The sequence below is a fragment of the Mytilus edulis genome, chromosome 6 (assembly GCF_963676685.1).
Source record: "Mytilus edulis chromosome 6, xbMytEdul2.2, whole genome shotgun sequence".
Lineage (NCBI taxonomy): Eukaryota > Metazoa > Mollusca > Bivalvia > Mytilida > Mytilidae > Mytilus > Mytilus edulis.
Window position 1 is genome coordinate 41,321,210 of NC_092349.1, and position 17,824 is coordinate 41,339,033.

A 17,824-nucleotide genomic window follows, 5' to 3' on the forward strand; every position below is an offset into this window, starting at 1 on the left:
TTTAAGGATGTGTTAATTGTTTTGAATAGGACAACTGGTTGTGGGGAAAAATTGAGATGAACACTTGAAATCCTGATTTATTCAGATACAGATCCACTGATCGCCCGGTTACACGTTACAAATTTGGTGGCAAGCGGTGGGATTTCATGTGTTTAAATCGTTAATGTAATTACATATATATGGTTGATCCAGTTGTGAATATTTTATAGATAATTATGATTGTTCTTTTTGAAGTTAAAGTAGATATAGAGTTACAAGAAGTATTATAAAAATTAAAGTTGAAGAAAATTGCATAAGGTGAGTACTGTTCAATAATATAAAATGGCACAAAATCAATTTGATTCAGATATTGGACAGCTAAACAATGTTATTGAAAGATTAGAAAGCAGTTTGAAACATAGTTTTATGCATTCAGCCTCTAATTCTTTGCAAGAGGAAAATGAGTCAGAAATTACAGATGTTTTTGAACTAATTAGAGATACTGTAGTGTTTGGAAGAAAGTAGTCATGAGCCGGAAAAGAGGAAACGTTTTTGGTTAAAGGATCACTGTGAAGTGTAGACGATTAGATGTATCATATGTGTATATAGACAGTTTTGTAATGACAGTTTTGTAGTGTATATAGTGTACATATAGTTAAATGTGAGTCCGTCGGATGGGGACGTTAAATCCGAGGCCCCATGTACAGGAACATGTCACGCCCTGTGCATGTAAAAGACCCCTCCTGCAGATTTCGTTAAGAGTAGGCTCCTTGGGGCCGCTGCAGAGGCAAAATTTGTTAGGGACCTTCGTACTTTATTCTTTGTCAGTGACGCTCAAAATTACAAACGTTAATGAGGAAAAGGTTTATGTTGGAAACAGATATTTTGAAGTGGGAAGTTTTAAAAAGTTTTATTCGAACAAAAGGAGAAATATACTGTGAATAGTGTTTGTTCATAAGAAGAAAGTTCAATATGTTTGATATGGCTGACAGGAATTAGGACATATGTAGACTTTGTTTCTACGGGTTGTGCCTTGTGATGTCATCAGTTAAGACCTGATGGACAAAAGGGTAGCCTGACGTTGTGGTCAGAAGATATGTCCAATGGAAATAGTGACTGCACTATGGTAAGAGTTTGGGTATGAAAAATGACCAATTTGATAGATGTTTTATCAGCATGTCAGATGTATTCAAGGAGTCATGCCAGGACGCATGATTTTTGAGGCGTGGGTAGTGTAACAAAAATTGGTCATAGTTTATTTATTTTTATGTGAAACACCAGTTGTCTTTCCCTGCTAATTGTGTTTCTATATGTATATAAGTTTCTCCATAGTTGGAGCACCATCTATTACTTAAAACACCCCTAAAATTGGTATAGTCTTGATTTTCACCCCTTCACGTATAATGGACCGTTCCATATGGTAGTATATAAGCCAGCTCAAGACAGAGAAACTTTGTCAGTTTTATGTGGACCATTGAAGAGTTAACTTCTAGGATTAAATATTCCAACTGGTAAGTAGAGTGGCTTTAGCGATTCAAAGGATATAAATTATAGTGTTTGGATTTATATGTGAATATTTCGAATAGTGATTGTGTTATAAAGTGAGCTTATAATAATAAGTTATTGTACAGTGAAAGTACAAGGTGTATACTTGCTTGTGTTGCAAGTTGTTATATTGTGGACGTGTATTAGTGAGAATACATTGTGAAATCTTGCTGGTGTTGCAAGTTGTTATATTGTGGAAGTGTTTAAGTGAAAGTGCACTGTGTTTAATCTTACCAGTTTGGAATATATTCATTTTGTTCGGATTCATAGTGATAATTAGTGTGTGAGTTGAGCTGTGTTCATATACATTCCTTGTGCATTGAAGCATTGTGCAAGTGTTATTGTGTCACTGTGTTATAGTGGTTTATTGAATATTCAAAGGTGATATTACAAATTGGTGAATATTGTTAATAGATGTTGTATATATGTGATAATGTGTTTATACGTTTTGTGTGATATAAATTGATGCATGTTGCATAGTAATCCGTTGGTGACATTGTGTAATTAAGTGTCTGATGCATGTTGCAGTGATATATTAGTGACATTGTGAATACTCAGGCTTAATACATGTTGCAAAGTGATTGCATAGTGACATTGTGTGTATATATTCTATAATAAGGCATTGTGTTTATACAAAGTGAATGAGGAACTTCACCTTGTAATTTAGTTTATGTGCATTGTGTAGCTTATATATTTGACATTGTGAATCAATTTAAGGATGTGTTAATTGTTTTGAATAGGACAACTGGTTGTGGGGAAAAATTGAGATGAACACTTGAAATCCTGATTTATTCAGATACGGATCCATTGATCGCCCGGTTACACGTTACACGAGGATTATTTTCATTTTTATTTTAGATTATATTCTTAACATATTTTGTACTGTCCTTTTCTTTTCTTTTTGTCTTGTATACGTATTCAGTGGTTGTTTGTTTATGTGTTACATATTTATTTTTCGTTCATTTTTTGTACATAAATAAGCCGTTAGTTTTCTCGTTTTACATTGTTATTTCGGGGCATTTTATAGATGACTATGCGATATGGGCTTTTTTCATTGTTGACGACCGTACAGTGACCTATAGTTGGTAATTTCTGTGTCATTTTGGTCTTTTGTGGAGAGTTGTCTTGCAAGCGATTGTACAGTCAATAAAAATATACGACATGGAGAAAATGAATATATTTGGATTTCTACTGGGACAATGGCTTTGAAACTTTGACAGGTAAGACTATATATCAGAAAAGGTACATGTGAAAATTCAGGTAGCATCGCTGTTGTGCGACAATTTTGATTGTTTTACACGGAGCTCCACCATTCTAAGGAAAACGTTTGGATGCATATATCTTTGTTATTATTTTATTGGTTCATATTTACATAAAGAATGTTTTAGCAATCAAAACTTGAAACAGAAACGTTTTATAGTAGCATTAGAGTTCATCAAAGTTTCCATCAAGCAACTTGTTATTTAGCAAATGTCGGAGCCCCGCTTGACAGTCTCCCGAATGACCAAATTATTAGAAAACCGTACAGTTCCGTTCTGTGGATTCGGTACATCAAAGAACCCCAATAGTTCAATTTTTGATGAAACCAAACAAAGTTTAGTTTTGGCCCCTTTTGGCCCCTAATTCGTTGGGACCAAAACTCCCAAAATCAATCCCAACCTTCCTTTTATGGTCATAAGCCTCGTGTTTAAATTTCATAGATTTCTATTTACTTTTACTTAAGTTAAAGTGCGAAAACCAAATGTCTTCGGACAACGACGACAACGCCAACATACCAATAAACAAACACAAAATTTTCAATTTTTGCGGTCGTATAAAAACTCAGCTATAACCACTGAACCATGAAAATGAGGTCAAGGTCAGATGACATCCGCCAGTTGGACATGTATACCGTAGTCCTTCCACCAAAACTCAACCCCGTTCACTGATCAATGAAATGAGGTCGAGGTCAAGTGACAACTGTCTGATGGCCACGAGGACATGGCAAGATATGCACATACTAAATATAGTTATCCTTTTACTTATAATAAGAGAGAATTTAACATTACAAAACTTTTTTTTCAAGTAGTCACTGAACCATGAAAATGAGGTCCAGGACATTGGACATGCGACTGATGTAACACGAGGCATCCATAAACAAAGTATGAAGCATCCAGGTCTTCCACCTTCTAAGATATAAAGCTTCTTGGAAGTTAGCTAACGCCGCTGTAGGATCACTAGCCCTATATTGAGCTTTCAAGCTCGACAAAAACTATCCATTGAGTTATAAAACAAGAGGCTCTCAAGAGCCTGAATCGCTCGCCTTGATTTTTTGGTATTTATCTTTTGTTTTAGAGTTTAAGTGTCCAATTTCTTCGAAGTTTTTTTTTTTTGGTTTAATGTATATTAATAAGTGTTAGAAAATGCAGTTTTTTTATCACCCTTTCTTCAAAAGCAAAAAAAAAAGGTGTTTGGTGTGAGATTTTGGATGTGTACGGATTGATATTTACATATTGAATTCATTTTTTATAGGACTGATATTCTATGCTTTAAACTAGGCTATTATTTATCCATTTTTTTTTTAAATTCAACTCGCTTCCACCTACAAGTAAGATAATATATCAACAATATATCCTTTTTTTTTTATTTCTAACAATGGTCTGTTCAGATGTAGTATGTCATGCTCTGAGTGTTAGGGTACTTGTCCATCATTATTCAATCTACCTTTGCATGAAACTTTACATGTACAGACGTATACTTTCCACTTCAGCAAGTTCAGTGGCGGATCCAGAACTTTTCATCCAGCCATGCCATGCCATGCCATTCCTTAAAATACCAAGAGGGTGGGGAGGTACGGACAACGGTATTTCAAAATATGTCCTGTAAGCAGGCATATAAAAACTACCTTGACCAAAAACTTGAATCTAAAGCGGGACAGAAGAAAGGATGAACAAACAGACTGAAACATGTTGCCCATAGATGGGGCATAGATAATTGTTTTCATAAAAATTACCACAAATATATTCTTTTTTCAATGAAATTACAAGAATGGTGTAAAATGTCTTTATTATAGATGCATTGCAAAAGACATTTATTTAGTCAAAGAGTCCAAATCCCATGTCATCATCAGACTCTGATTCTGGCTCAGGTTTCTTCTTTTCTTCTTTCTTTGCTAAAATATCAAAAAAAGTAAAGATAAATTTTCAAGTAAACTGAATAAATTTGATATCTGGCCTTCATTTTGACTACAAATAACTTCATTTCAAGTAAACACATGTATGTATTTCTGTGTCCTAGATTGACAGATTTGTTCTTTCATGAGTGCCTCGCCCAATTTATCTTCTTTTCTTATCAAGACAGAACTCCTTTCATATAGGGGAATACTATAAGAGAATCATTCACGCCTTCTTTTCAGAAGAAAACTTGTCTTAAGGGATTTAAGTTCATTGTTAATCCTTCATGAAATTTTTTGCTGTTTTTGGATTCTCTTTTTAAATTCAAACAATTGAAAGAAATGTTAATATAAATGAAAGCCACAATTGCAATCTTAATCAAAGAGACAGTTTCTTCAAATGAACTGGTTCCTAAAATGTTTACAGCTGATATTAGGAAAACTAAATTCACTCGTAACAATTCAGAACAGGTGCTCACACAATCAAAATTGTTTTGGCAATTCAATATCTAAATATGGTGGAACGGTTGACACAAATTATGAGATATGTCTCGCATGTATGTAATTCTGATAGTATAATGCAAATATTGAAATAAAATTAAACATTTTTAACATTCTAACTAGGCAAAATGTTCAAACATAATAAACAATACTAGGAAGTTGCTGGAAAATTTATCTATGGAAATGTTATGAGAAATATGCTAATGCTTATACAACTGCATAATAAATAAAATGGACTTTCCTCCAATTGAAATTCTTTTTTCCCCTCAAACTAACATAATCAATAAACATGTTACAAGGGCAATAGAGTATGAGTGAGATGGTGGATCAAATAATCTGCATGAAAATGAGTTGAACAAATGCACTTACAAATATCTACCATATAATTTTGACCACCACTTAAAACTGACCTAATCATAAACGATACAAGGATTAATGAAGATGATGTATCCAAAGTCTTGCACCCACTACTGTCGTGGGAAGACAAAAATCAAGACTAAAGCACTGCATGGAAATGTGAACGCTGAAAAACAAAGCATTTCCTCAGATCATAAATGTTATTACCTCCTCCTTTAGGTGCTTCAGCAGCAGCGGCAGCAGCAGGTGCAGCAGCAACAGCTCCTCCTGCAGGTACTGAGGCCAGCTTTTCTTGACCTGTTTAAAGAGAAATACAAATGTAGGTATGAAATAATACTTATGACTTTACAGACAACTACATGTACTGAAACAAATTCTCAAAGAAATGACTTTAAAATCTTTGCGTGTTCAGTAACATAATATGATTGCAATTTGACCAGCAAAAATGATCTCAATTCAAATTTCTAATGGAGTTTGCAACAATAACTATTCATTTAAATACATCATAAAATATTAACATATAAAATGTCTTAGTCATGGTTAAAATTAATATTAGTTAATAGTAACTTCTAACCAGGTGCTCCGCAGGGCGCAGCTTTATACGACCGCAGAGGTCAAACCCTGAACAGTTGGGGCAAGTATGGACAAAACATTCAAGCATGATACAGCTCTGAATTTAGATTGTGATCAAATTTTTGACATTACATTGTTTTTTTTCACAAAACAAATGTCAAGATTTTACAAATAAATTAAAGATTTTTTCTTCAAACTTTTTAAATCTAAAATTAAATAGTTGACACAGCATAGATTTCTGACACAGAATGAATGTGGTCTAATGAACTTAAAAGGTTTTTTTTGCCTTTGAGCAATTCACTATGCCGTTGAATATTAATCCTCTCAAAAAAATGTTTCAAGAAATTTTCTGTTTATTTATGAAATCTGAAATGAGAAAAATTTAACCCCCCCCCCCCTTTTTTTCATATCCCCGTTTCCCTTTTTCCAAAACTGATATCAATTCAAATTTCTAATGGAGTTTGCAACAATAACTACTCTTTTAAATACATCATAAAATATTAAAATGTAAAATAAAGTGCTTGTTATCACTGAATGGTAAAGATTGGTTGGTAGTAAAAGTGAATTTACATTGTTTATTGTATAAAACAATAAAAAAAACTTCATCAGCAACATTTTATATTGGCAAATTTCCAATGAAGTTATTTACATAAAGTTATTGGCAAATAAAAATAGAAAATGACATCATAGTCATGTCTGGCAAATGTCCAACATACATTATCTAAAAACATTTTAGATAAGATAAGGAAAAAAAGCTTCATCAGCAACATTTTATATTGGCAAATTTCCAATGAAGTTATTTACATAAAGTTATTGGCAAATAAAAATAGAAAATGACATCATAGTCATGTCTGGCAAATTTCCAACATATATTATCAACTACTATTCTATACAAAGAAAGATAACTCCAATTGAAAATTAATTGCTATTGTGCAATTAGATATTTCTTGCTATTGTGCAATACTGTGCAATTGAAAATTTCTTGCTATTGCACAATACTTGATATGGAATCCTGATTTGGACCAACTTGAAAACTTGGCCCATAATCAACAAGAGTGCACACACTGAAATGTCTTGCCTTCTTTACTAATCATTGATATTATGTTGATAGTCCTAAGTATAAAGCTTTATTACAACTGTCACATCAACTTAACATTAACCAAGTAGCTAAACAAAGACCAATGAACCATGAAAATGAGGTCAAGGTCAGATGAACCATGCCAGGCAGACATGTACAGCTAACAAAGCTTCCATACAACAAATATAGTTGACCTATTACTTATTATAGTTTAAGAAAAATAGACCAAAACACAAAAACTTAACACTGTGCAATGACCCGTGCAATTGAGGTCATGGTCAAATAAATCTGCGGGACTGACATATAGATCATAATATATTTCCATACACCAAATATAGCTGACCTTTGGCATATAAAATTAAATAAAAAGACCAAAACTTAACCAGATGCTCCGCAGGGCGTAGCTTTATACGACCGCAGAGGTTGAACCCTGAACGGTTAGGGCAAGTATGGACACAACATTCAAGCTGGATTCAGCTCTAAATTTGGATTGTGATTAAATAGTTGACACAGCATAGGTTTCTGACACAGAATGAATGTGTTCTAATGAACTTAAAATTTTTGTTTCTCTTAGAGCAATTCACTATGCTGTTGAATATTAATCCTCTCAAAAAAATGTTTGAAGAAATTTTCTTTTTTATTTATGAAATTTCAAATGAGAAAAATTGAACCCAATTTTTTTAATCACATCCCCCTTTCCCTTATTCCAAAACTAATCTCAATTAAAATTTCTAATGGAGTTTGCAACAATAACTACTCATTTAAATACATCATAAAATATTAAGATGTAAAAAAACTGCTTGTTATCACTGAATGGTAAAGATTATTTTAATTTATCAGTTGGTAGTAAAAAGTGAATATACATTGTATATTGTATATAACAAAGATTTAAGTTGATTCTGGACAAAGAAAGATAACTCCAATTAAAAAAAAATCTTGCTATTGCACAATATTTTGCAATTAGATATTTCTTGCTTACTATTCTGGACAAAGAAAGATAACTCTAATTAAAAAAAAATTTGCTATTTCACAATATTGTGCAATTAGATATTTCTTGCCATTGCGCAATACTGTGCAATTGAAAAGACTTGCTATTGCACAATACTTAATATAATAATTTTAGATCCTGATTTGGACCAACTTGAAAACTGGGCCCATAATAAAAAATCTAAGTACATTTTTGGATTCAGCATATCAAAGAACTTCAAGATTTCAATTTTGTTAAAATCAGACTAAGTTTAATTTTGGACCCTTTGGACTTTAGTGTAGACCAATTTGAAAACAGGACCAAAAATGAAGAATCTACATACACAGTTAGATTTGGACCAACTTGAAAACTGGGCCAATAATCAAGAATCTAAGTACATTTTTAGATTCAGCATATCAAAGAACCTAACTGATTCATTTTTTGTCAAAATCAAACTAAGTTTAATTTTGGACCCTTTGGACCTTAATGTAGACCAATTTGAAAACGGGACCAAAAGTTAAGAATCTACATACACAGTCATGACAGTTAGATTCAGCATATCAAAGAACCCCAATTATTCAATTTTGATGAAATCAAACAAAAGTTTAATTTTGGACCCTTTGGGCCCCTTATTATGTTGGGACCAAAACTCCCAAAATCAAACCCAACCTTTCTTTTATGGTCATAAACCTTGTGTTTAAATTTCATAGATTTCTATTTACTTATACTAACGTTATGGTTCGAAAACCAAGAAAAATGCTTATTTGGGTCCCTTTTTGGCCCCTAATTCCTAAACTGTTGGGACCTAAACTCCCAAAATCAATACCAACCTTCCTTTTGTAGTCATTAACATTGTGTTTAAATTTCATTGATTTCTATTTACTTAAACTAATGTTATTGTGCGAAAACCAAGAATAATGCTTATTTGGGCCCTTTTTTGGCCCCTAATTCCTAAACTGTTGAGACCAAAACTCCCAAAAATCAATCCCAACCGTTCTTTTGTGGTCATAAACCTTGTGTCAAAATTTCATAGATTTCTATTAACTTAAACTAAAGTTATAGTGCGAAAACCAAGAAAATGCTTATTTGGGCCCTTTTTGGCCCCTAATTCCTAAAATGTTGGGACCAAAACTCCCAAAATCAATACCAACCTTCCTTTTGTGGTCATAAACCTTGTGTTAAAATTTCATAGATTTCCATTCACTTTTACTAAAGTTAGAGTGCGAAAACTAAAAGTATTCGGACGCCGGACGACGACGCCGACGCCAACGTGATAGCAATATACGACGAAAATTTTTTCAAAATTTGCGGTCGTATAAAAACTTAACTTTGACCACTGAACCATGAAAATGAGGTCAAGGTCAGATGACATCTGCCCGCTAGACATGTACACCTTACAATCATTCCATACAACAAATATAGTAGACCTATTGCATAAAGTATGAGAAAAACAGACCAAAACACAAAAACTTAACTATAACCACTGAACCATGAAAATGAGGTCAAGGTCAGATGACACCTGCCAGTTGGACATGTACACCTTCCAGTCCTTCCATACACCAAATATACTAGCCCTATTGCTTATAGTATCTGAGATATGGACTTGACCACCAAAACTTAACCTTGTTCACTGATCCATGAAATGAGGTCGAGGTCAAGTGAAAACTGTCTGACGGGCATGAGGACCTTGCAAGGTACGCACATACCAAATATAGTTATCCTATTACTTATAATAAGAGAGAATTCAACATTACAAAAATTCTGAACTTTTTTTTCAAGAGGTCACTGAACCATGAAAATGAGGTCAAGGACATTGGACATGTGACTGACGGAAACTTCGTAACATGAGGCATCTATATACAAAGTATGAAGCATCCAGGTCTTTCACCTTCTAAAATATAAACCTTTTAAGAAGTTAGCTAACGCCGCCGCCGTAGTCGCCGGATCACTATCCCTATGTCGAGCTTTCTGCAACAAAAGTTGCAGGCTCGACAAAAATCAAAGTACATATTTAGATAAAGCATATCAAATAAGCCCAAGAATTTAATTTTTGTTAAAATCAAACTTAGATTAATTTTGGACCCTTTGGACCTTAATGTAGACCAATTTGAAAACTGGACCAAAAATTAAGAATCTACATACACAGTTAGATTTGGCATATCAAAGAACCCATTTATTCAATTTTTGATGAAACCAAACAAAGTTTAATTTTGGACCCCCATTTGGACCAACTTGAAAACTAGGCCAATAATTACAAACCTAAGTACATTTTTAAATTCAGCATATCAAAGAACCCCAAGGATTCATATTTTGTCAAAATCAAACTAAGTTTAATTTTGGACCCTTTGGACCTTAATGTAGACAGATTTGAAAACGGGACCAAAAATTAAGAATCTACATACATAGTTAGATTCGGCATATCAAAGAACCCCAATTATTCAATTTTTGATGAAATCACACAAAGTTCAATTTTGGACCCTTTGGGCCCCTTATTCCTAAACTGTAAGGACCAAAACTCCCAAAATCAAACCCAACCTTCCTTTTATGGTCATAAACCTTGTGTTTAAATTTCATAGATTTCTATTTACTTATACTAAAGTTATGGTGCAAAAACCAAAAATAATGCTTATTTGGGTCCCTTTTTGGCCCCTAATTGATAAACTGTTGTGACCTCAACTCCAAAAATCAATCCCAACCTTCCTTTTGTGGTCATAAACCTTGTGTTAAAATTTCATTGATTTCTATTTACTTATACTAAAGTTATTGTGCGAAAACCAAGAATAATGCTTATTTGGGCCCTTTTTTGGCCCTTAATTCCTAAACTGTTGGAACCAAAACACCCAAAATCAATCCCAACCTTCCGTTTGAGATCATAAACCTTGTGTCAAACTTTCATAGATTTCTATTCACTTAAACTAAAGTTATAGTGCGAAAACCAAGAAAATGCTTATTTGGGCCCTTTTTGGCCTCTAATTCCTAAAATGATGGGACCAAAACTCCCAAAATCAATCCCAACCTTCCTTTTGTGGTCATAAACCTTGTGTTAAAATTTCATTGATTTCTATTCACTTTTACTAAAGTTAGAGTGCAAAAACTAAAAGTATTCGGACGACGACGACGCAGACGTGATAGCAATATACGACCAAAAAATTAAAATTTTTGCGGTCGTATAAAAATCTGAGTACATTTTTAGATTCAGCATATCAAAGAACCCCAAGGATTCAATTTTTGTTAAAATCAAACTTAGTTTAATTTTGGACCCTTTGGACCTTAATGTAGACCAATTTTAAAACGGGACCAAAAATTAAGAATCTACAAACACAGTTAGATTCGACATATAAAAAAAACCCAATTATTCAATTTTTGATGAAATCAAACAAAGTTCAATTTTGGACCCTTTGGGCCCCTTATTCCTAAACTGTTGGGACCAAAACTCCCAAAATCAAACCCAACCTTCCCTTTATGGTCATAAACCTTGTGTTTAAATTTCATAGATTTCTATTTACTTATACTAAAGTTATTGTGCGAAAACCAAGAATAATGCTTATTTGGGCCGTTTTTTGGGCCCTAATTCCTAAACTGTGGGAACCAAAACTCCCAAAATCAATACCAACCTTCCTTTTGTGGTCATAAACCTTGTGTTAAAATTTCATTGATTTCTATTCTCTTTCACTAAAGTTAGAGTGCGAAAACTAAAAGTATTCGGACGACGAAGACGCCAACGTGATAGCAATATACGACGAAAAATTAAATTTTTTGCGGTCGTATAAAAAGTACAACTATTGTATACCTTCTTTGATCAGGTCTTCAAGGTTTTTTCCTTTGAGTTCACTTATAATTTTCTTTATCTTATCAGCTTCGGCTGTAATTCCAACTGACCCAATAATCTTTTCAAGGTCACTGGCTGATGGATTTGCGTTTCCTCCTAGGGATGCAAGTAGGTAAGCTGCCACGTAACGCATCTGTGAAAAAAAATACAAATCCTTTCATTTTTATAATGTATTTCTTTTTTATTTGCACATAATAGTAGCAAGTTATACAAATTTTAAGCACATTAATTATGTTATACAAGAGTGCACACGCTGAAATGTCTCGCCTTCTTTTCTAATCATTGATATTATGTTGATAGACCTAAATATAAAGCTTTATTACAACTGTCACATAAACTCAACATTAACCAAGAAAACAAAACATTGATCAATGAACCATGAAAATGAGGTCAAGGTCAGATGAACCATGCCAGACAGACATGTACAGCTAACAATTCTTCAATACAACAAATATAGATGACTTATTGCTTATAAATTAAGAAAAACAGACCAAAACACAAACACTTAACACTTAGCAATGGACCGTGAAAATGAGGTCAAGGTCAAATAAAATCTGTGTAACAGAAATATAGATCATAAAATATTTCCATACACCAAATATAGTTGACCTAATGCATAAAGTATTTGAAAATTAGACCAAAACTCAAAAAATTAACTATAACCACTGAACCATGAAAATGAGGTCAAGGTCAAATGACACCTGCTAGTTGGACATGTACACCTTACAGTCTTTCCATACACTGAATATACTAGCCCTATTGCTTATAGTATCTATCAGAGATATGGACTTGACCACCAAAACTTAACCTTGTTCACTGATCCATGAAATGAGGTCGAGGTCAAGTGAAAACTGTCTGACGGGCATGAGGACCTTGCAAGGTACGCACATACCAAATATAGTTATCCAATTACTTATAATAAGAGAGAAATTAACATTACAAAAAATCTGAACTTTTTTTTCAAGTAGTCACTGAACCATGAAAATGAGGTCAAGGACATTGGACATGTGACTGACGGAAAGTTCGTAACATGAGGCATCTATATACAAAGTATGAAGCATACAGGTCTTCTAACTTCTAAAATATAAAGCTTTTAAGAAGTTAGCTAACGCCACGGCCGCCGGATCACTATCCCTATGTCGAGCTTTCTGCAACAAAAGTTGCAAGCCTCGACATTAAACCAGTCTGTGTCAAACTCCATTGGTTTCTGCTTGGTCAGACAGTTGTCATTGTTGTCTGAGCCTAAACAAATAAAATTAAAATATTGTTTGTTTGCAATTTACCCATCGTCCCTTGAAAATCCCTCTACTGTGAAAATTTTATTGCTTTTAATTTGAAAAAAATATTTTTAATACTTCTTTTGATGCCATCCGAAACTTCAGGTAATTTCTAGAATTGTTTAAAAGACTTGATCGATTATTCATTTTTTTTTTACCTTTCTGTCTTGAAAGTGTTCATGGGATTGTTTATGATAAGTACATGGAAATTGTTTACAGGTATCCTTTAAGCATGAAGGAGTACTTTATGCTGTCGTCTTCTGTCAATTTTCAGACAAATAACAAACAAGAAAGTTTAATATATTTTAAACTGTACCGTCTGACTTATTTTAAGAAGAAGGTCAAGTTTACTGATTAGATTTGAATATATATTACAGATCAAGATAACTGAAACCTAAAAGTTAAATTGTAAATTAAATAAAAACTTAATATTACAGCAGATTTCAGTCAGTATGTAGCTAATGGTAATATCTTTGGTTAGCTTGCTTGTTAGCTGAACCGTGAAGTCATTGTTAGGTAAGGTATACTACCCTCCTTTTAAAGTAGCTTAGTCCTACAGAGAGATAGATTTTTTATCTGTTGGGCTAGTCTACTATTAAAGGAGGGAAGTTTACCTTACACCTAACAAGGACTTCACGGTTCAGCTAACAAGCAAGCTAACCAAAGATATTACCATTAGCTACATACTGACTGAAATCTGCTGTAAACTATTTAAAATAGACAGGTAACTGGTTATTTTAATCTGTAAATCTCCTGTATTTAGCAAATAACATGTAATTAACTTTCACTCATTAAAATTGAAGTTATTGGAAGTAATCATAATGTTAGAAGAGTTTTTTGAGAATATTTTGAAACTTTACAACAAAAACCGACAAAAATACTGGAAAGAAATTATAAAAAAAATCTATGGAAATAAAATAATTTTGTAAGTAAAAAATGATAAAAACAAATGCAAAGATTTAAAAAGGTAGAGTTTTTTGTTACTCTAATAATACCAGTTGTTAATAGATCTTCTCCAATTAGGCCACATTTTTTTTATAGTTGGTTTACGGGATTCTTCAAAAGAAAGGGTAGGAGGTCGAAAAAAAATTAAAAATAAAAATAATGAAAAAATATAGGGTAGGAGGTCGAAAAAAAATTAAAAATAAAAATTGGAATTAATACTGGTTTTTTTTACCAAAAAAGGAGAGAAACAAACAATGACATTACTCTATATAATAGTATTATACTAACCATGTATGCAGATCGTTTCATAATTTGGTATTAATTCTTGCTGTTAAAGTGTTTTAATTTAAATTAAATGTGTTACAAGGAGTCCAATGTCAATGTAGTTGCGGAACCGTAGCTCTTAGGTCCTTATGTTATTTTTTGACTATTTGCGGACCATAGAGCTACGGATTTTTCCTATTTCAAAACGTTCGGAATTGCGACCCAGGTTCAGGTCGCACTTATTTCTCAAAAAAATATTGTTTATATATAATCCATGCAAAACTTGTCAATATATATAGTTCGATTCGTTAGATATTTTTCTAGGATATGACGTACCTATTTATGTTTGAATATTCATTTCCTTAACACTATTATCTAATTATTTCCATTTGTATACATTCTCCGCCTATTTTATTCGACCATATTGAATCTCGTTGTAAAAATATCTAACGAAACGAACTATACATATATTGACAAGTTTTGCATGGATTATAAACAATATTTTTTGGAGAAAAAAGTGGGACCTGAACCTGGGTCGCAATTCCGAACGTTTTGAAATAGGAAAAATCCGTAGCTCTATGGTCCGCAAATAGTCAAAAAATAACATAAGGACCTAAGAGCTACAGTTCCGCAGCTAATGTCAATGTAGATTGATGAAAGCAGATATATATATATATGTCCCTGATGAAAGGGAAGCGTCTTTTCCAATTGCATTTCTCTTTGTTCTGTGTATTTATTTATCAAATTTAGATCAGGGAGTGACAAAATTCCTCATAACACAATACAATCTTATTGAGGAAATACCATATGTGCTCTGCATGTCATATGCCTTCATATGTGGTACATGTACATGAAAACATGTCCTTTTAAGGCTTTTTATGCTATTTTACACTGTTTAATAAGTATTAGCTTATATTTCGAAGTATCCTGTGATTGTCCCTTTTCATAAATGTCGAAGTGATTTTAATTGTCAGGCATTCTATGACAGTAATACATGTTCTCATTTTGTGTTGGGATCTTGTTCACCATATCCCACCTCTGTTCCATTAAATCTCAATGGGTACCGTGGGAGGGTATTTAGGTATTTATATAATAAGGCCAATTAATCAGACACCCATCCCTGGCAGCAAGTTAAAAGATCCTTCCCTTTAGTGATGTCTGGCAAGGCTATATAAAAACAAATCTGGGATGCCATGAAGCCTTGCCAGACGTCATAATTATTTGGACTAGTACCTCATATGTGTAATGGAACTAAAACAGCCCCTTTCAATAGGTTTCAGACTTTCTGATCAACACTTGAACCAAAGTTGACCCACCGTCAACCTCACTGACTGTCTGAAACAGGGGTTCAAATTAGCGGTGGTCCAATTAAACCAAAATTCCCTAACGATCTCAAAAATAATTATCATTTTTATTATTCATGACTGCGATGTTCATTTTGTTCAACCGCTAGATTTACACCGAAAATATCCAACAATTAATGTGTAAGTATTTGTAAAATCGTATCTGGTCCTCCGTTTTCAACTGGTTCCTTTTCACCTCATTAGATCATGATGAAACGTTGACTGAACAGGGAACCGCCTTTCAACTGGTTCCTTTTCACCACATTAGATCATGATGAAACGTTGACTGAACAGGGAACCGCAAGGGATTTTCGAATCCACTCCGAGGGTATTCCGACTGGAAGAAGAAAGACTGATCTTTCTTATCATGTTTTATTTTTATTTGTACTTCTTCAAACAGAAAAGGGTCGGCGGAATTACAAAAAAATCTTCAAAATCGTTTTTATTTTTATTTTGATATTGTGAAAAACAGGGTTGGCGGATCCGTAAAACAACAAATAAAAAAAAAGTGGCCTTATGTAGGGTTGATGATTTTATTGGTAAGATGCATGTTTGTAAAAACTATCATGCAAATTTTGCATCTTAAGCATCTGACATTCCTTGTGGCAGCAAGTGTCACCCATGGCAAGTGTACCAAAATAGGGATTTATATAGACAATTAAATAAATACTTAATTTCAATCAATTAAATGTTCGCTTATTCACTTTATTCATTTAATTGTAATAATATTTATTTGTTAAAAGTCAATAAAAGATTAGTTCGCCTAAAATAAACCCATACTAATCCAAATGCATTTATGATCCAGCTCTTACTGGACCGTACAATTGCAGTCCAAATACTTGTATGATCTGGAACATAAATAAAGTATATTTGCTATTCACTAACAACTTCCAAGTTTCTTCTCCACGGCAATCACTTTTATATTATAATGAGAGCCTCTATCAACACAAAAATTATTGTCCTGTCCTAGAGTATTCTTATGAAAATTATATTCAAGGTGAAAACCGGAAGCTCGAGTCTTGTATGACTTTAAAGTTGGTCTGATGACAGAAATAATGTCCAGATATCTTTATATTCGTTTTTCTCCCAAAATAAACCTAACTAGATAATCATAAGAATAGATGACAAATGCGACTATACTTGGTACATTTACCTAAAGAACACATGATGATTAATTTATTCATTATTGTAGAAGGAAGAGAAAGGGCACTCGAAAAACTACACCATTATTAGGCACAATTTTTTTCTTATCAAGACGAAAGGTTCAACTATTTACATTATTGATAAAAAAGTGGGGTTCATTATTTAAATTTATCTGCCATTTTTTCTATTTAACAAGTCTGAAGTCTATAGACCCTTCGCATAAATTTTAAAAAGACGTTTGTTTTTTTTTCTTAAAAATCTTTTTTTTTTTTTCAAGTAAATAAATTTTTTTGTCGTTAATTTTTTTCTTCTTGTTGCTAATTACTAATTAGCGAGACCGCAAATTAGTCAATACGAAGATGAATATTTTTTTCATGCTTGAATTTTGAAGAAAAAAAATAAATGCAAACACTTTGTCCCCTTTCCCTGCTAACACATATTTCAGACTAACGAAAAACAGGCCAAATCAGTTTATAGACTTGCACGTGTTTCAATGCCAAAGGATGAAATATTTTACAACCACGTGGTCAACCAAAAATGATATGGTAAAACTTTTCAGAAGAGCTGTGGTGTTTTTGAATTGCTAAAATGTGTAGAATTTTTAGTTTTCTCATGACCTAAATGTTTTTCAGTTTGTTAAGAAGAAATATTCATGTATACTTTTAAGTCTTTCAGACACGAAACTGTGAACAACTTCTTTGATCAAGTAAAATGGTTGAAAGGAAGAGCTTTGGTTTCTGGGTAATAAAGAAAGCTTGGTACAACTAAAATCCAATGCTGAATACATTAGTTAATAGAGAAGGAACGTACATTTTTATGCTCGGTTTTTTTTTAAGTAAGTAATTAGACCAGTGTATGTAAAGTGCGGATAC

The 17,824-nt window shown here is 33.0% G+C and overlaps 1 protein-coding gene across 1 annotated transcript; it reads right to left on the reverse strand.

Annotated features, from left to right (window-relative positions):
* Positions 1-4,552: 4,552 nt before the first annotated feature.
* LOC139527659 (large ribosomal subunit protein P2-like) lies at positions 4,553-17,728 on the reverse strand. Its single transcript, XM_071323204.1, has 4 exons — positions 17,613-17,728; positions 11,942-12,113; positions 5,741-5,830; positions 4,553-4,675 (listed from the first exon to the last, which is right to left on the reverse strand). Exons 2-4 carry the CDS (start codon positions 12,111-12,113, stop codon positions 4,599-4,601), a joined length of 339 nt encoding a protein of 112 aa, XP_071179305.1. The 5' UTR covers positions 17,613-17,728; the 3' UTR covers positions 4,553-4,598.
* Positions 17,729-17,824: the final 96 nt, after the last annotated feature.